General features: G+C 66.5%; 1 protein-coding gene across 1 annotated transcript in view; it reads left to right on the forward strand.

The window, feature by feature from the left end:
* Positions 1 to 4,049: 4,049 nt before the first annotated feature.
* The window catches only part of JPH3 (junctophilin 3), a 58,724-nt gene continuing 43,389 nt past the window's right edge, over positions 4,050 to 19,384 (forward strand). Inside the window, exon 1 of the mRNA XM_070061888.1 lies at positions 4,050 to 4,797. Coding sequence (XP_069917989.1) covers positions 4,416 to 4,797 — 382 coding nt within the window. The 5' untranslated portion in view covers positions 4,050 to 4,415. The remainder of the gene's footprint in view (positions 4,798 to 19,384) is intronic.

Consider the following 19,384-nt stretch of genomic DNA (forward strand, 5'->3'; position numbering starts at 1 on the left):
CACCATCACCACTGCCATCATCACCACCACCATCACCATCATCACCATCACCACCACCATCACCATCACCACCACCACCACCACCACCACCACCCTCATCACCACCACCATCACCACCATCACCACCATCACCATCACCACCACCACCCTCATCATCACCACTATCACCACCCCCATCACCACCACCATCACTATCACCATCACCACCCCCATCACCACCCCCATCACCATCACCACCACCACCACCACCACCATCACCATAATGAGCACCAGTCTTGTCCCCGCTAGCGGAACCCGCCCCGTCATCTGCAGTGCCCCCCACCATGCTTCCTCCACCTCTCTTTTCATGGCCGTCTGTGCTACGCGGACACGTGTTGCATGACCCACGCCGGTGCCCCTGCAGGCATGGGTAGCTCTTGGTAAATAAGGGAGTAAAACACGCCTGCCATTTTTTTCACTCTCTCCATCTTCAGCCTCGAATTGGATGCCCCACTGACAGAACCCACACAGCAATGTCTGGCTCAGAATCTGCTTCCTGGGCTTGCTCTAGGACGCCAGCCGCGTCCTCTCCCCGCTCCGCAGGGCAGGCTCCCACCGCCGCCCAGCTCACTGGGTCCTCTGACACAAGCCCCACCTCTCCCCCGGGAGTCCAGGGCAGTGACTTTCAGCACGGAAAGCGCAGACTGCAGCAGCGAGGTCCGTGGAGAACAGGAGCTGGGGGGGGGGGGCGCTGGCCGCAGGGCTCAGGGAAAGAGGGAGGTGTGGGCCCGACACCGCAAGGCGGCGGCCATCTGCAACAGCGGAGAGCCCTCCCCGGAACCTCGAGCCTGGACTTCCTTGTTCAGAGGTTGAAAGTATGGCCAGACGTGAGGGGAAGGCTCGTGTGGGCTCCACGTGCCGTCACTTCAGGGGCTGGAGGATCTCAGAGGGAGCCGGCCACTGCCTCGGAGTCCAGCTGGGGCTGTGGGCTGCAGGCCCATTCCTGTCCGTAGGAAGGGGCTTCTACACGGCACGGCGACTCTGCCCGAGCTGCGGCATCCCAAGTCCGCTGCTGCCTGTGAGCTCAGCTGGGCGTCACACTCGTCACTTCTGCTATGCGGAAAGCCAGCCCAGACCCAGGGCCGGGCCCACAGGGCCTCCCTCTCGACGGTGATGGCACCCGTGACGGCAAGTGTTGCCGAGAAAGCGCGCAGAGTTGTGGTGAAGAGGCACGGGCGAGAGGGTGAGCGCCGATTGCCGTGAACTGCGGCTGGCTTTTCTGCTTTTTAAGATTTATTTATTTGTAAGGTAAGGCTGAGTTACAGGGAGAGAGGGAGAGGTCTTCCGTCTGCTGATTCACTCCCCAGATGGCTGCAATGGCTGGAGCTGGGCTGGTCTGAAGCCAGGAGCCAGGTCTCCCACGTGGGTGCAGGGGTCCAAGGACTTGGGCCTTAGCCGAGAGCTGGATCAGAAGTGGAGCAGCCAGAACTCAAACAGGCGCCCATATGGGATGCTGGCACTGCAGGCGACAGCTTTACCTGCTGCGCCACGGCGCCGGCCCCTGCAGTGGGCTTCTCTCAAGGAGAGGGAAAGGGGCTTCCATGATATGGTGAAGTCAGGAGCCCTCCCCAGAGCCGAATCCGGAAAACTTCCCAGTCATGGAAAAGAGGCCAAGCAATGCCAACAGCCAACGCCCGAGGCCAGCAGGGGCCCATGGACCTGGGCTCCAGTCCTGCCCAGCCCGGGCCCTCGGCAGGGGCTCTGCAGCGGGTAGAGGAGAGGCTACAAAGCCACATCACCGGGGGAGGACCCAGGCCGCCCAGCGCCGGCTCCCAGGCCTCGGAGGCGGCTCTTGGGCTACAGTGAGTTCTCCTGCACCCCTGACTGCCCCTGGTTTTTGTTTGTAAATCGATGCTACCAGCCCTACTTCACGGTAGAATGATTCCCAAACGCCGCTGATGTCTGCCTTTGCGAGGGCGCAGGGAGTCACTGTGGCCGCGGGAGGCAGGGCAGGGGGCGTCGCATCAAAGGGCGAGCGGCTTGCCCTGGCCGGAGGACGAGGACCTGACCGGCCACTGCTGGGAGCCCATCACGTTTCCAGCCATCCGCGGCTCGTGTGCGGAAGGGCTGCTGAATCAGCAAAAGGCTTGGAAGGAAAATGGCAGAAAGAAATTGCAGGCTGCACGAGGAGGTGGCCACGCCCACTGCACGGCGCTGGGGGCCGCCGAGGCTGGCTGTCTCCACGCAGGAGTTCCTCATCTCAGAACCCAAAGCAGAAGCAGCCCCTTCCACTCCCCAGTGCCTGCCGGGCGCCGGGTGCCCGGCCCCTGCCTCCTCACGCAGCCGCATGGGAACTGCTATCGAATTATCCCGGGCTCGCTGGAGCCGGGCCTGAGACCCGACTGGACCGGCCTGGACCTGGGGGGATGTCTGCACTCAGGCCGTTTCCATGTATGCCAAACAGCCCCCAGACGCTATTCTGTACCCACTTGCACAGAGTAACCCAAAACATGTTCGGAAATACCACGTGCGGCCCCGGAAGTGGAGGACCACAGACCCAGGCCCGCCGCAGCGCGACAGGTGACTCGCTCCAGGTGTCCTAGGGAGCGATGTGGCAACTCCAGCCCAGTCCAAGTTGCCAGCCCCAGGGCAGGTGGAGGAGTGGCCTGGCTGGCAGGGGCGCGCAGGGGCGCGGTCATCGTAACCGCACTAGGCGGTCTGGGGTCTGGCTGGAGGTGCTCCGGGCGCGGGGGCGGGGCGCGTTGGCGTCCAAGGCAAGAGGGACCCGGGTTCCTGCGCCAGACCCTGAGCCGCCTGGAGCCGCAGGGATCCCCGGGGGCAGGGCCCCTGGCCACCTGGAGGCTGCACACTGCGGCTCTTCCGGCCTCCCTCTGGGCTTGCTGGCCTGGCTCGCGGCGTCTACCCTCCCGCCAGGCGGGACCCCGCAGCGGCCACCCATCCGCAGCCCGTTGCGCCCGGCTGCGGCCCTTTGCCGCACACATTCCGGGAGAGCCAGGCACACGGGCTTTTGCCTGCGCACTTACGGTGCAGGAAATGCATTTTAAATCGGTCCCAGGACGCCCGGATCCAACACTCAGACACCATCTTGAGGGGGAGGGGAGCGTGTGCACAGACGCGGCCCCCCTCAGAGCGCGACCGCCTCGGAGCCGGGGCGGGGTACCTGTTGGCCAGGGCGCAGGGCGCACGGAATTCGGGTGACTTCGGGGTAGCCCCGCTTGCGCTTAATTTACGGGGGAGAGGGCGGGATTCGCCAAATACACATTTTTCCGAGGCGAGCGCCCCTCTGCCACCACACTGGGGCCGCAGCTGCCCGGGAGGAAGAGGCTTGGGTCGTTTGTCTCGGCGAAAAACCACTTGTGTCTGCAACTAGCCTCTGCAGCGAGTCCGGTCAGGGGCAGGCGGCGCGGACGGGAGCCCCGAGGAGCGGCGATGCGCGGGGGAGGCCCGGGGCAGGGGCTCCCCAGGCAGCCCGACTCCACCTCCCGGCTCCCCGTAGGGCGCACAGAGCGCCCTGGGTTACGCAGTTCCTGTCCCTTTAAATCTAAGTCCCGGGAAAGCAAGGCTGGGGCGCCCCGGCTGGACCCCTGATTCCAGGCCCACGGCGCCCCTGGGGACTCAGAGAACAAGCCGGAGGGTGGGGGCTGCGGAGGGCGGGGCGCCCCGCGGCCCCCGCCGGCGCGCCGCGCCCTAGGCCCGGCCGGGCAGCGCCCCTCTCCGGGCCGTGCGCGCGCGGGGGGCCGGGGGCCGGGCCGGGGGCGCGCGGGCGGGCCGGGCGCGCGCGAGCCGGCCGGAGCGCGCGAGCCGGGCCCCGAGCGCACGCCGCCGCCGCCGCCGCCGCCGCCGTCGTCGCCGCCGCCGCCGCCGCCGCCGCCCGGGCCCGCCGCATTGCTGCTGCCGCCGCGCCCCGCGCCCGGCCGCGGCCCCCGACATGGTGCAGCCGCCCGCGCCACCGTCCGTGCCGCCGCCCGTGCCGCCGCCGCCGCCGCCGCCGCGCGCGGGCCCCGCCGCCGCCCCCCGGCGCCCGCAGCGCGGCAGCCGCAGGTGGGGGGCCGCGGCCCGGGCCTGAGCCCGCGCCCTCCCCGCGGCCCGCGGGCGCGGGGCCCTGGCGCTGAGCAGAGCCGCGGGCACGGCCGCGGCGCTCCTGCCCCCTCCCTGCGCCGCCCGCCGCCCCTCCCCCGCCTCCGGTCCCGGCTCCAGCGGGAGCGCGAGACGCCGGCCGGGCTCCGCGGCGCAGCTCGGGGAGCGTCGCCCCCGGTGACTTAGAGCCCGCCGGAGCCCGCGCCGCGGCCGCCGCGCGTCCGCTCGCCGCGCCTCCCCCACGCCGGGTCGCAGCACAAAGCGGCGGCCGAGACTCCGGGCTGGGGCTCGCCTCGGGCTTTTTCACCGCGTGCGGCTCCGCGGACCGAGTTTCATGCATGTCCAGTGGGGGTAGGTTTAATTTTGACGATGGAGGGTCCTACTGCGGAGGCTGGGAGGACGGCAAGGCGCACGGCCATGGCGTCTGCACCGGCCCGAAGGGCCAAGGCGAATACACCGGCTCGTGGAGCCACGGCTTCGAGGTGCTTGGCGTCTACACCTGGCCCAGCGGCAACACGTACCAGGGCACCTGGGCGCAGGGCAAGCGCCACGGCGTCGGCGTGGAGAGCAAGGGGAAGTGGGTGTACAAGGGCGAGTGGACGCACGGGTTTAAGGGGCGCTACGGGGTGCGGGAGTGCACGGGCAACGGAGCCAAGTACGAAGGGACCTGGAGCAACGGGCTGCAGGATGGCTACGGGACGGAGACCTACTCGGATGGAGGTGGGTGCTGCGGGGGCTGGGGGAGGGCGCGGTGTGCGGGGCTTGGCCCTTCTGCTGGTCTCCGTGGAAGTTGAGCTGCACCCTGCGCATACACCCACCCTCGGGGTTCCCGAGGGCTTGGCGGCCCTTGGCTACAGGTTGCCCCTACGCCGGGTGGGGGGCAGTGCCCCCGGGCCAACGGCCAGGTGCTGGGTGCACGGAAGCTGGCCTGGGGCTGGGAGCTGAGCCGTGGCTAGGGTGCATCATCCAGCAGCAGGCCGGAGCCCTGCGGAAGGCCCGCTGGGGCCTGGCCGCCCCTGGGCTCCACCGAAGGCTGGGCCGGGGGCGGGGGGCTGCGCGAGGGCCCCCTCCCCTGCTGACGTTGCCCCTTGGTGTGTGTGGGGGGGTCAGGCCCCAGGCTGCTGCTTGTTTTCCTGCCGCCCCGGGGCCGCCCTCAGCCCTGAATCAACCCAAGCCAATGAGAAGGGAGCGGCGGGGGGTGCCAATCCCAGCCCAAACAGCAAGGCAGTAAACTTCCAGGTGGTTGGACCGGAGCTGCCGGGGGAGGGGAGGCCCATCTGTGTAGCCGAGCCCAGGGATCTCGCCTTTCAGCGGCTGAATCATGTTCCCTGTTGAGGGGACCGCGCGCTGTGCCTCAGCTGGGAGATGCCTCCACATTCCGGGCAGAGCCTGGTGCCGGAAGCCAGGGAGCCGCCTGCGGGAGAGGGTTTCCAGGCCGGGAGCCTCTGGCGGCTCTGCAGCTGCCCTGGTGTCTGGACACCCCAGCCTGCGCTCCTGCCAGCCCCGCGTCTGCCTCCGGGGAGCAGTCTGTTCCTGGAAGCCAGACCCCACACCATCCCGCCTCCCAGATGTCCCTCCCCCATTCCGGAGCGCTGCCTCCCTCCGGCTCTTTCTCAGGCACGGGTGCCCGGGAAGGCAGTGAGCGCGGCCATGGCCTGTGCTGCCACCGCCAAGCCGCGAGATCCTGGGCGTGCATGCGGCCGCCCTGCCTGTTGGCTGCCTCGGAGCCTGGGGTGGGGAGCACCGAGCACCTGCTGCCCGGCCACGCCGAGTGACGGAGGGCCACACACTAATTATTATTTTGGCTTATGCAACTGAAGGCAGGTTTGTTATTGCCCAGAGCGGAGGCGGAGTCTGGGGCAGTTAATTATATAATGCTCCTGCCTGTCAGAGCCGTGCCCAGCCCCGGTCCCAGGCGGCCTCTTCTCTGCTGCCGTTGTCTCTCGGAGCTTCCCTCACCCCGGGGTGCAGGGCCAGGCGCAGCAGAAGGCCCTGCCTGGGATGCAGGCGTGGGCCTGTGCGTGCGCGCGCGCGTGTATGTGCGTGTGTGTGTGTGTGTGTGTGTGCGTGTGCTCGCACATGCAGGCACAGCGAGGCCCAGGCAGCAGCTGTGGGTGGCCGAGGCGGGCGAGCAAGCAGCCTGGCGCTCCCAGCTGGGCCAGTTGGCGCCCCTGGGCTGTGGCCTCGCTGCTCTGCAGAGCCCTCCTGCATGGGGCTCCCCACTGAGCCTGCCCGGGCACCTGCGCACCCGCTTCGTGGCCTAGGAACCCACAGGGGGCCTGGGGAGGGGAGGGTCTCAGGCCCAGCCCCCTCCAGTGTCTGTGTGCACTTGAGAGTGAGAGTGAGTTCCTAGTGACCTGAGGACTTCTTTCCTTCATTCACAAAATATTGCTTGAGCACTTACTGTGACCAGGTGCCCCCATGCCCTGGGAGAACGGCCGGGAGCAAAGCGGATGGTGGAGAAGGGGTGTGGCCGTCCGCCAGGGCGAGCGAGTCTCTGGTTCTGGGGCCAGCCGTGAGCCCAGGGCCTGACGTGGGGACTTGGGCATTGTTCCTTTCCATGGATGGACTCCCTCGGGCTGCTTCCCCCTCCCCCAGCCAGCCCCAGGAACGTTCCTCTTCGCAGGGCACTGTCGTCCGCACATCCCGCCGGGTCAGGTCCATTTTGCGAGTGAGCCGGGGACACGTGAGCCAGGTCCCCCATCTGCCTGAGGCCTCCTGGCTCAGCACTGCCCCTCCCGGGGCAGGGGGCAGTGCACAGATTGTCACTGTTTCCCCGAGGGACCGTGGGCCTCTGCTGTCCTGGAGGTGCAGGGAGGCAGGTGCTCCTGCATGGCTCCAGCACGGGTCTCTGCTGGCGGGCGATATGGCGCCGTGGACCTGGGACGGTCAGGCCCAGATGTCCCGGGGCTTTTCTGGATTGTTCCCAGCTTCTCTCAGGAAGGAGGTGACTTGGAACATGAGCCCTCAGGGTGTGGCATTCGGCCCGGGGGAACAGGGGCTCGGCCGTCTCCCCCGTCCCCTGGGGGGCACCCCAGGAAGCACGTTCCTGACTCCTGTCTGACTGTCCCTTAGCTGGAGAGGGGCGTTCTGGGCCGGCATCGGTGAGGCTCCCGAGTTCCCTCAGCCCGGCTCCCAGCACTGACGTGGGGAAGCGGAGCCGCGCGTGAGTAACGCGTGGTGGCAAGTGGAGTCTGCGTTCGGCTGGCATCGGAGCGGGGTCTGGGCTCCTCCCCCCGCCCCGGCTCACCCTCCCGGGGCACGGAGCACAGAGGAGTTGCTTCCTGGTGTGTGCCGAGCCTTCCGGTCTGTTGATGAGGCCTCGGGGTGTGGCGTGGGTGCCAGGTTTGGAGCTGTGGCCCTGGCGTCAGCCCGCGTCGTGACCCTGGGTACGTTCCGGAACCTCGTCCTGAGCTGCTGTCTCCCCACTTTCACAAAGGCCTGGCGGTCCTGGTAACGTAGGTGAGGGCGGAGAACGCAGCACGTGGGAGCCCGGCCGTCGTCCACCATCATGCTTAGCCCGGCCGTCGTCCACCATCATGCTTAGCCTCACGTTCAGTGAGCCTCGTTTGAAACGGTGGTGATCATGGGGATGAGAATACCTGGAGGTTTCGGCTGCTGTGTGCCGGGCAGGTGCCAGGGTGTGCGTGAGCCGAGGCACTGCATTCTTAAGCTTCCGCGGGACTGACGGCCTCATTCTCCCATTCGCACCCTGGGAAGCGGAAGCTGCCTTCAGATGAGCCTGGGTGGAACCGGCTCAGGCTCCAGGGAGCAATTCCAGTCTTTGCTTCCTGGTGTCAAAGATGCTTCTCCCACTTCCTACTCCCTTCTGGGCTCCGGGAGCGGAGTTGTAGGCACATCCACGCACAGATGTGCAAACTCTGGGTCCCTCTCTGGCTGCACCCCCACCCCCGGACCCCTGTGCTGTGCATCTCCGGTCAGTGCTTCCCCCCGAGGGCTTGGACACAGAACCCCGGGGACCAAAGACACCCTCTTCAACACGCGTCTGCCCACACCCCGAAAGACTGAGTCATCACGCCCCGGCCTCGCCCCCTCACATGCAGGTCCCGCTCACCGGCCCAGATTCCGCAGCCCACACACATCGCACACACCCACGGCGGGCTGCAGAGCCGCACAGGCGCCTGCGCACACATGCGCACGACACACACCTGCCGCACGGCGACACATCCCGTGCAGTTGCCAGACCGGCCTCGCACACCCCTCAGCTCTGTCCAGCCTGCGGTGCGGGGAGCAGTTGTGGGCTCTGCTTCCGTTTTAAACACACCGTGCCATTCGTCCGGTGCCACCATCCAGCTGAGCGCCTGCGCCCCGTGTCCTGGTGGTGCTGGGGGGAGCAGTGGACCTGTGTAAATGGAAACGCCTAGGAGGAGGGTGCAGTCCGTGGCGCGGCAGAAGTTCGCCCCTGGCAACCGGAGGCAGAGCGTTTGCTCAGCCCGGCAGCCGCTGGCAGGGGGCTTGGAAGGGAAGAGCAGATAACCGGTTACAGTAGAGCAAGAGGTGCCGCAGGGATGCCCTCACCCTACTCGCCCCTCGTGTGGGAGGAGCCTGGGGCGAGCTGGTGGGGAGCGAGCAGCCCTCCCTGAACCAGCGGTTAACACGCCCACCCCAGGGGAGAGAGCTCTGCACCCACCTTCTCTGAGGACCCTGGCATAGGGCAGGGTCCCCTTGCATGAGGGTTTTGTTTCCCCCAGGCCTCTAAGACGCTAGGTGTAGCCAGCTGTCAACTGTGGGCTGATGGTTTTATGTGGCCGGGTCTTTGTGGCCTCACATGATAAAGATAGTTAACTTCGTGAGTACGTAGAGGGGCGTGTTGTGTGAATTGCCCACTGTGGTCCACCTCTCTCTGGGCCAGCCACTAACTCAGCTGCTGGTTTCCTGGCTCGTTAGATGGAGCCCTGCGTGGGGGTCCTGGATTTGGCACCAGGGCTGCGTCTCCTGTCTTCACCCAGGAGAGCGGCGAGGCGGGATTTCAGCACCTTGGACAGCACTCCCGGCCCCGCCTGGCTCACATGCTGCCAGCCTGCAGCTGATCGGGTCTCTTTAAGCCAGACTGTGCCTCCCTCTCGCCCTCGCCTGTGACCCCTGCTCGGCAGAGTGCTTCACCGTCAGGCGTCTGCCTGGCCCCCTCTGTTAGTGGGTGGGATCCAAGCTCCAGGAAACACCACCACTTGGGGTGCTTGTTTCCACCCCGAGACCGTCAGTCGTTCCTGGGAAAGGAAAGGCCTGCTGGCACCCCCTGTCTCCTGGTCACTGAGAGAGCAGCTCCCAGCGGAGAGCAGAGGGCTGGGGGCGGGGCCAGGGCTGGGGTAGGAGTGGGGGCTGGGGGCGGGGCCAGGGCCGGGGTAGGAGTGGGGGCCGGGGGCGGGGCCAGGGCCGGGGTAGGAGTGGGGGCCGGGGCCGGGGCCAGGGCTGGGGCTGGGGTAGGAGTGGGGGCCGGGGCCGGGGCTGGGGTAGGAGTGGGGGCTGGGGCCGGGGCCAGGGCCGGGGTAGGAGTGGGGGCTGGGGCCGGGGCTGGGGCTGGGGTAGGAGTGGGGGCCGGGGCTGGGGCTGGGGTAGGAGTGGGGGCCGGGGCCGGGGCTGGGGGCCGGGGCCAGGGCTGGGGTAGGAGTGGGGGCCGGGGCTGGGGCTGGGGTAGGAGTGGGGGCTGGGGCCGGGGCCAGGGCTGGGGTAGGAGTGGGGGCCGGGGCCGGGGCTGGGGGCCGGGGCCAGGGCTGGGGTAGGAGTGGGGGCCGGGGCCGGGGCCGGAGCCGGGGCCAGGGTAGGAGTGGGGGCTGGGGCCGGGCTGGGGCCAGGGTAGGAGTGGGGGCCGGGGCCGGGCCAGGGCTGGGGTAGGAGTGGGGGCCGGGGCCGGGGCCAGGACTGGGGTAGGAGTGGGGGCCAGGGCCAGGGCTGGGGTAGGAGTGGGGGCCGGGGCCGGGCCAGGGCTGGGGTAGGAGTGGGGGCCGGGGCCGGGGCTGGGGCTGGGGTAGGAGTGGGGGCCGGGGCCGGGGCCAGGGCCGGGGTAGGAGTTCTAGAAGACCTGTGGAAGTCGCTGTGAAGTCTGAGGTTTGCAGTGCCTCGGCTGTGTCCCACCGAGGGCAGACAGAGGAACGGTTTTGTCTAGAGCAGAGATGGGGATATTCCCCTCCGTTCTTTATTAAGATTTTTTTAAAATTTATTTGAAAGGTGGAGTTAGAGACAGAGGGGGAGAAAGATTTCGCTGTATCCTCCATCTGCTGGTTCACTCCCCAGATGGCATCAATGGCTAGGGCTGGTCCAGGCCAGACAGGAGCCGAGAGCTCCACCAGGGTCTCTTGTGGGTGGCAGGGGCCCAAGCACTTGGGACATTCTCCTCTGCTTTTCTAGGAGCATTAGCAAGGAGCTGGATCAAAAGTGGAGCAGCCAGGACTTGAACAGCACTCCTACGGGATGCTGGAGTCACGGGCAACAGCTTAACCTGCTGCGCCTTGATCCCGGCCCATCCCTCTAGTCTCTACGTTGGCATCAGTGGACTTCTCATCTGGTCCAGCCTTTCCCAGCACAGTGGCCACTTGGCTGTTTAGGTTAAAGTTCATTAAATGCAATGCAGTGTAGAAGCCAGCTGCTTGGGCGCCTGCACCCGCATGGGAGACCAGGAAGAAGCACCTGGCTCCTGGCTTCGGATCGGTGTGGCTCCGGCCGTAGCGGCCATTTGTGGGGTGAACCAAATGAAGGAAGACCTTTCTCTTTGTCTCTCTCCCTCGCTGTCTAACTCTGTCTGTCAAATAAAAAAAAAGTCAGCTGGTTGGCTGCACCACCCACCTTCCATCGCTCGATATCCTTGGGTGATTCGCGGCTGCCACATTGGACAGCACAGAGCTAGAACGTTCCATCATCCTGTGCGCTCGGCTGGATGCCACTCGGACGGGAGGGTGCGCGTGTCTGCTGGTCCTTGCTGTGTGCCCGGGGACTGCAGCAGGCTGGCGCTCGGTGAGTGGGGTCACTCAGTGGGTACCTGTGGTTGGATGCGTCCTGCAGACATGCGCGGTGGGGTTTGGCGGTTCCACTTCCTACTGTCATTTCACACATCCCATCACGGTGAGAATGTCACACTGGACGTAGTTAAAGGGCGGTGCCTCCCCGAGACCCTCCTGTCCACAGCCGGCCTCAGCTTCGATGTCTGTGAAGCGGCTGTGTGGTCACTCCCCGGTCAGCTTTACTGTTGCTGGAAGGGACAGCCAGGTCTTCCCTGAGCACGGCGGGTGGTGGTGAATGAGCTGCAGGCTGCCGGGGTGCCCTGCTGTGAAGCAGGCGGGACACGGGGTCATATGGGGACCACGTCTTAATGAGTGGCGTCCACTGCAGAGCCGGGAAGGACACGCCAGGAGGCGGGGGCCTCTCGCCCGTCTATGCTGCTATGATTTCCCTGGCTCGACTCGCAGTGGCCAGAGTTCAGGCACAGCACGGGGGCGCTTGGGACGAGCCCGGCGAGCGTTGCTGTGGCTTCCAGTCACGAGGAAGACCGGGAGAAACAGACACAGCAGATAAAGTCCAAGACACGGGAGGCACAGTTTCCACCGAAAGGAATTACACAGCCTGGACGGGGACGGGTGGGAGACGCAGATCTGAGTCGGTGTCCTCTGGTCGGCCCCCGCGCCTTCCACGGTCAGGCGGGCGAGGGCTCCAGGGAGGGGAGGGACACGCTGCGTCCTGGAGGGGAGAGTTGAGTCTGGGAGGGGAGGCAGGGTGACTGGCATCCCCAGACTGTTTCTCCCCTTGTAGGAGGCGTCTTCACCCTCGGCCTCAGTCTTCCTGTTACCAGTTTTCCTTCTGGACACATGCTGTAATCCTCTCCTCCCCCAAGAATGTCACAGGTGTCAGAGCCAGGCAGGGCTCCCTGGTGCAGGAGTCACCCTGCCGGAGCAGCCCTTGGGCCTGTGCAGTCTCTGGCTAGCGCTGGGCCCCTGCTTCCCCGACGGGTGTGTCAGGACGGAGCTGGCCCCGCCCCTCAGCTTCCAGGTGTCAATGTTTCTGACCAGTTTCTGGTGCTGCCGCCTGCCGATCCCAGCCACACCTTAGGGTCCCCAGATCCGATCCTGCCCACCCAGAACGTGGAAATGAGGCTCTTAGCTCCCCACCCCCGCAGACCCCAGGTTGGAATCTGCGAGACGCCCGTGGTCCCTGCATGGGGGAGGTGCAGGGCACCGTCCGGTGACTGCTCTGCCCAGCGTGCTGCTCCAGGTGGTCTGGGGGCAGCCTGGCCTTGGGATTCTCTTTTTGGGTTTTTTAAAGACTTTGTTATTTGTTTTTATTCATTTGAAAGGCGGAGTGGCAGAGAGAGAGAGACAGAGATCTCTCGTTTTGCTGGTTGCTCCCTGGACGCCTGCAATAGCCGGGGCTGAGCCTGGCTGAAGCCAGGAGCCAGGAACTCCGGCCAGGTCTCCCACGTGGGTAGCAGGGACCCAGGCGCTGGCGCCATCACGCGCTGCCTCCCAGGGTGCACGCCAGCAGGAGGCTGAGTTGGAAGTGGAGTCGCCAGGACTCAAACCAGGCGTCCGGAGTCCCAGATGGCAACTTTTGAGATCGCTGTAGATGCCCCGGCAGCCACGAGAGACTGCCAGTGGGGGTGAAGGCGTCACCCGGGTGCCATGATGCTGACACGGACACGAACGGGGCATGCGGCACCGGTCCCTGAGGCCCCCTCCCATTGCCTTTCTGCTAGCCGTGCCGACTCCCCGAGCCCGGCGCGGCCGAGCTGCGCCCAGTTCTGCGTTTGTCCCGTCGGGGGTGCTCTGTGGGTGGCTCACAGGCGCGTGGTCTTCGGGGCGTGGCTGTGCTCACCCATCCCGGTTCTGTGCAGACTCCTCGGCGGTCTGTGCCTCCGTGTCGGTCTTTTCATTGCCGAGTCATTCGCGGTGTGCAAGGACCTCTCGGGGGGTTCCCGCGGGCGTGCTTTTCTGAATGGGGTGCTGTGAGCTGCCCTGTGCCAGGTGCTGGGTGGCCGTGAGCCTGCGTCTCTGTGGGGCAAATGCCCAGGAGCCCGTCGCTGGCCCGCAGGGTGGCTGCTCTGGCTGCTGGGAGGGCAAGGAAGCGGGGCCCGAGCGGCTGTGGGTTGGGGCAGAGGCCAGGTGAAGAGATGGTGGTGGATCTGCCGGGCAGTGGAGGCGGGAGGGATCTGTTCTGAGGGTTGCGGATGAGCCGAGAGGGAGGGCAGAGTCCTGGCTTTGGGGCTGGTGCTGGGGTCTCATCTGACAGAGGAGGAGCAGGTGCAGGGCCCGAGTTGCGCTGGGGCTGTGTTTGGTGTGAGCAGCCAGGACAGAGCCCAGAGGAGCCCGAGGGCTGCACAGTGTGGCCAGGGAGGGCAGGGCTGGAGACGCTGCACAGGTGCCCGATGGGCAGGCTGTGGGCAGCCAGGGGAGCCGGCGGTGCCCTGCAGGCCAGGGACTCTGCACTTGCTGGTGCCGGCCGTCCTCCCGCTCCCGCTCCGGTGCCTGGCGCTGCGAGGGTTCCAGTCACCGCAGCCCTGGTTGCCACACTTTCACTCCCCACTCTGCGTCTGTGTCGGGCCTGCTCCCTGGGAGGTGACGGGTGGCATGGGGGTGACATTTATCTCTGGGGAGTACAGTTCACAGACCATGAAGCACCTTCATTGAGGTGTAAGTTCAGTGGTCTTCCGGATGCTTCCAGAGTTGCGCGCCATCGCCCGATCTAAATGCAGCCATCTGACCACCCCAGAGAGAAGCCCGGCGTTCCAGCCGCTGCCCGACCCGGCCGCCCCAGCCCACGCCGCCCCCCCGCCCCCGTCTCCTCTCTGCCTCTCCCCACTGCGGACATCTCCCGGGCAGAGTCAGCGAACGCGGGGCCTGTTGTGGCGCTCGGCGCCGCTCCCGGGTCGGTCCGCAGCAGCTTGGACCGGAGCTTCCTCCTTGTGGCTGAGTAATACCCGGCCGTGTGGCTGGACCGGGCTTGTTATCCACTCGCCTGCTGATGGGCGTGTCGGCGGTGCAGGCGGTGCGCTGGGAGCATCTGCACGCAGCCCCCCCCCCCCCGGGGACACTGGGTGGAATTGCCAGGTCAGGCGGGGACCCTGTGTCACCTCTGGGGACCCAGCAGGCCGCTGTCCATGGCGGCTGTGTCGTTTTCTGCTCCCTGGCGGTTGTGAGTGCCGGTCTCTCCGAGCCCTTGCACCCCCTGCTGCCGACAGCCTGGCGGGGGCATGGGGCATCGCCCCCCCTTCTTGCTGGCTGTGTGCATCTCTCCTCCGCAGCAACGTCGCTCGGACCCCTGCCACCTAACACCGGGGTCCCTTGTCATCTCGTTGCTGAGCTGTGAGCTTTTCTGGGCTGGGAGACCACGGCGGGTGCTCACCTTTCTTCTGCCCCCAGGGCACCCAGTGGGTGCTCACTGAGTGCAGGCCAGCTGGAGCCAGGTGGCTGCCACCTGTTCGAGGAGGCTGGGCTCAGCATCCCCGTCCTGCTACTCCTGAGGAGGCTGTGGTCACTGCTTTCAGAGGACAGCAGGAGGCCTGGGGAGAGGCGGGCCCACATAGGTCTTCTATTGAGCACCGACTGTGTGCCCGGCCACAGGCTGGCAGAGGGCCGAGGGCCTTGTGATGCTGTTGGACTTGCCGGGGACTGTGTCCATCAGCCCGGCTTCCTTGTCCAGCTGATCTGATGGGGCGAGGAGGGGGCCGGAGAGAGCAGGGGTGTGGCTGGGGCCTGAGGGAACCTTCTGGGGGTGACATCTGAGTGGAGACAGGTGAGATTGGGTGGATGGAGGAGAAACCAGGGTCCCCTCCAGACTTTAGGAGAAGCTGGGTCACCGGGGCACAGGAGCACAGGGGTGCGTGAAGGGGCCAGACCCCGAGACCCTCCGCTTCACCCCCTGGGGTACACAGACCAGTCCAGCTGTTAGAAAGCGAGAGCCAGGTCTTTGGCCACGGCACCCTGAACACGCTGATCTCACCTGCAAACAAAAGCCGGGAGGCAAAGCCTCCAGGGAACGCCCAGCTGCCAGCCCGGCCTGGAGGGAGCCATGCCTTCATCACCTGCAGCTCGGCCGGCAGTGGCAGCGGGGGCCTGGGGTCCCTGCCCGGGGCTGTGTCCACACCGCAGGGCTCAGCGGGTGTGGCTGGGCTGTGCACCCCTGGGGACCTCAGAGGGGTCAGCTGCCAGGTGCCAGTGACCGTGAAGTGCTTACAGGGGCGGGCTGAAACCGAGAGAGCGGGGGAGCTGGAAGACAGGGAAGGGGTGGGAGACGGAGTGGGATGGGAGGGGGAGAGGGGAGTCTGAGTGGGAGGGGTCGGGGCCACAGCGGCTCCCTTCCCTCTCCCCCCGTGCGTTCAGGCTGCCGTCTGCACATTTGCGCCCTAGCAGGGGCTGCACTGTGTGCATTTTGCACCCTTGGGTGCCCTGGGCATCTCTCCAGGCCGTGGCCTCGGCATCCTGGGATGTCTCCTGCTCCAGGCTGGGCACGAGCCTGGCGCCAGCGTCCAAGGGGCCGCAGGGGCCGGTGTGGGGGTGTGGGCGCCGCAGCCCTTCGTCTGCTCTACCTCCACCCGCTCACGTCCAGCTGGGTGGGCCTGGGGTTCATCTGGCCCAGGACTGTGGCTGTGCCACGGGACGCGTGCGTGCACCGTGCTGCACCTGCTGCTCCCACAGCGACCACAGCGCTGACACCTGCTCTAGTTTAAGGAACGCTGGGTTTCAGGTAGCAGTTAGTGGATGTCTCCCACCACACTGAGTCTGTCACGGAGCCCTCGGAGTCCCCAGAGCCCAGGTGGGGGCCCCTGCCCCTCCCCCTTGGGCACAGGAGCTCCGTGGGCCATGGCCTGCCCCACTGCATGGCCCTTCTGGGCAGACTTTGGGGCATTCTTTGGAGGTTCGGGGAAGAGCAAAGCTTTCTGGGAAACCCACATCCTGCCAGAGCCCCCCGCAGTGGGACGGAGGAGTGTGGTCATTGACGGGGCTCTCGGTGTGGACAGTGTACCTGTGACGTCAGCAGCAGGATGGGGACCCCCACTCCCCTCCCCGGGCAGACGCAGGGGAGGCCCGGGCTGGAGCTGCCCCTGCGGCCCCGTTGGGAAGGGGCTCCGGTATCTGACAAACACGCACACACACAAGCTGTGTTGATGTGTATCCACGCGGTCACCCCCTACCAAAAGCGTCCGATTCAGTGGCTCCTGGGGCTGTGCAGCCGCCACCACGTGGACTTCAGAGGTTCTCAGAATCTCCGTACGAAACCCAGCCCGTGCCCACCGCCCCCAGCCCGTGCCCACCGCCCCCAGCCCGTGCCCACCGCCCCCTGCTTCCTGGTCTGGCTGAGCCGCTCCTGCTCTCTTCCGAGCCCGCGCCCCACCCCCCGGCTGTCCCCAACACCAGGGGTGGGCATTCGGTCGGCCCTCGTGAGGGCTCTGGGGCACAGGTGCAGACGGGGTTCTTGTTTTTAAAAGGTCTATTTATTTCCAAGAATTGAGAAAGAGAGAGACAGACAGACAGACAGACAGAAAGGTCTTCCATCCTCTTTTTCACTCTCCAATTGGCTGCAATGGCCGGAGCTACGCCAATCTGAAGCCAGGAGCCAGGAGCTTCTTCCGGGTCTCCCACGTGAGTGCAGGGGCCCAAGGACTCAGGCCACCTTCTACTGCTTTCCAGGCCATAGCAGAGAGCTGGATTGGAAGTGGAGCAGCCGGGACTTGAACCAGCCTCCATATGGGATGCGGCGGCTTTAACCGCTATGCCACAGCAACAGCCCCCGGGGAGCTTCTAAGGCCCTGGGGTGCCCAGGCCTCCCGCAGCCCAGGGTAGTGTCCGGGCTGGGTGGTGTCAGGGGCTCACACGCTGAGTTCCGCAGGTGGTCCTGGGGGAGGCTCTGCTCTGCCCGAGAGCCGTGGTCCTAGCCTGGAGGGGCATCGGCCTCCCTGAGGGGCCAGGGTGAGGTCAAGAACCTGCCTTTCAGCCAGTTTCAGGCAGCCACAACCCAGCGCCCCAGCCAGGCCCCTAACTGGCAGGTGAACTATGTGCGGGCGTCAGCCACGTGCTTTGCAGGCAGGGGTCCGTCTGTGCCACACAGTGACCCCGCCCCAAGCAGATGCTGTCATCGTCCCATGTTTCAGGAGAGACGGAGGCCTGGCAGCTCGTCTGACGGCAGCGAGGGGCGGGCAGCCTGGCTCCGGCCGCCCGGCTCTTCATCCCTGGGCTCGGCTCTGGAGCTTGGAGGGAAACCATTCCCATCCGCATGTTGTAGGTCTGCAACTCTGCCCAGGGTCACGGCCAGGCAGCCGGGGAGCAGGACCTGAGCTCAGACCTGCCCACTTCTGCCTGCTGTGGCCAAGGGGCTTCTCCTTGGAGAGGTGCCCGCCCCCGGGGGCTGTCTCTGCACGGGTGTAGACCAGCAGCACCGGGGAGTAATGCAGGCCACCTGCCGTCCCCGCCTCCTGCGCCTCAGAGGCCGCCCTCAGGCAGGCGTGAGCCCCTCGAGCTGGGCGCAAAGCATTTGCCACAGACGTGTTCCCAGAATGCACAGGGGCAGGCAGTGTGGATCCAGGAAGGGCAGGGCTGGGGCTACCCCGTCCTGGCCTCCCCCTGCCCCGCCCCCCTTCCTCGCCCACAGTGAGAACCAGCGGGAGGTGGTGGTGGGAGGAGCGGGGTGGGGAGCCGAGGAGAAGTCCGGGACGTGTGCTCACAAGGCCTGGCTGGACGTGCAAGGGGCCGGGACCCGGAAGCCGGCCGGACGCCCAGGTCCTGCACACCTGAGCCGCCCAGCGGCTCCCCTGCCCCAGGACAGGACTGCGTGCGGCGAGGGAGCCCCGAACCGCCGACTGGGTGCCTTTGTTCCGGTGAGCCCTCCTGCCAGTGTGCCTCTGCATCCCGGGCGCGTGAGTGAGGGCCCCGCGGGGGATGCCGAGACCGGAGCCGGAGTCTGCTTCCCCTGCTCGGAGTTTCCGTGGGCTGTGAAATCACACACCTGCTGTGGGTGCTAGCGCATCAGGTTGTGCCTCAGTGTGTGCATCCCTAAAATGGGTGACAGCGGAGCCGTATCTGCTGGGGTCAGGTGGGAACCGGGCCAGTGGCCCACAGAAGCCCTTAACTCACAGGTCGCGCTGTGATCCGTGGGCAAGTCTGCGGGGCTTGTGCCCCCCTGGGTGAGGTTGGGAAGATCGCGGGCGGCCAGGGAGTGTGGGAGGGGACAGTGTGGGGCCACCAGCCCTCGTAGACTGCCCTGGGCGTGCCCTGTCAGCCTGCCTCTGTGTCAGGGAGGCGAGACAGCGCCCGTGGCTGCGCCGAGCTCTGCAGGTGGCCGAGTGGGGAAGAGGTGCGTGTGGCCTTGGCTCTCAGAGCCCTGTGTGCCGTCGGGAAACCACAGCGCCCGGCGCCGGCTCAGTACCGGGGGCACCGCGCTCCAGGTTCTTGGGTTTGTCTTCCAGCCCTGCCTGCAGCCTTGCTTCAGCCAGCTCGCTGCTGCTCTGCGGGCACTCGCTGGTTCTGCGGGGGGGGGGGGGGGGTCTCGTCTCCCTGGCGACCTCAGCAGTCCCCTCCCCGTTTGGTTGCGTCGCTGTCTCTTCCCTCTGAGGATTTCTCCGAGGGCCCTTCGCTGTTCAGGGAGCAGGAGGCTGTTGGGGGCTGCGTGCGTGCCCACCTCTGGCCGGGTCCGCATCATCAGGACTCGGGGCTCTGCACCGTCTCCCTCCTGACCCCTGTGGCTCGTCCTCAACTTGGGGGGGGGCACCTACTGCTCAGCCCTGTGCTTGCCCTGCCTCCCAGCACCCTGTGGGGGTTCCTGGTGCTGTTTGCCCAGGGGGTTCTGCAGGAGGGGTCTCGGGAGGGAGGGTCACTCTCTGTCCCGGCTTCGATGTATCCTAGGGCTCCAGCGTCCCTGGCCAGAGACCGAGGATCCCGTGTGTCTCCAGGGCCACCGTGAACTGGTGCTGCCCGTGGGGTGCAAACAGCAGGGGTCCAGTTTTTGGCGCTGCAGACCCCAGAGAGGTGGCGCCTGTGTGCAGCCCTGGGGTCCCTTCTTCTCCCAAGGGTGGGGGTGTAAGGGGGGGCTCTCCAGCGGCGCCATCACTGCCACTGCCTCTCCAGAGACCCTGCCTGCAGGTCCTGGCGGGGTCGGGGGGAGGTCGGCAGCTCAGCCCGCATCAAGTGGGGCAGATGCGACTGTTCCGAGCCCGGCTGGAGACCACAACGTGGTGCTCTGGAGCTGCTGGCGATGGGGGGGCGTCGTCCCTGCCCTCTTTCCAACGCCAATTTATCAGAAACTCTAAAAAAAAAAAAAAAGCCTGCTTCTGACCAAGCAGCAGTTCCGCTCTGGGACGTTATCCCCAGGC

Source organism: Oryctolagus cuniculus, chromosome 18 (genome assembly GCF_964237555.1).
Source record: "Oryctolagus cuniculus chromosome 18, mOryCun1.1, whole genome shotgun sequence".
NCBI lineage: Eukaryota > Metazoa > Chordata > Mammalia > Lagomorpha > Leporidae > Oryctolagus > Oryctolagus cuniculus.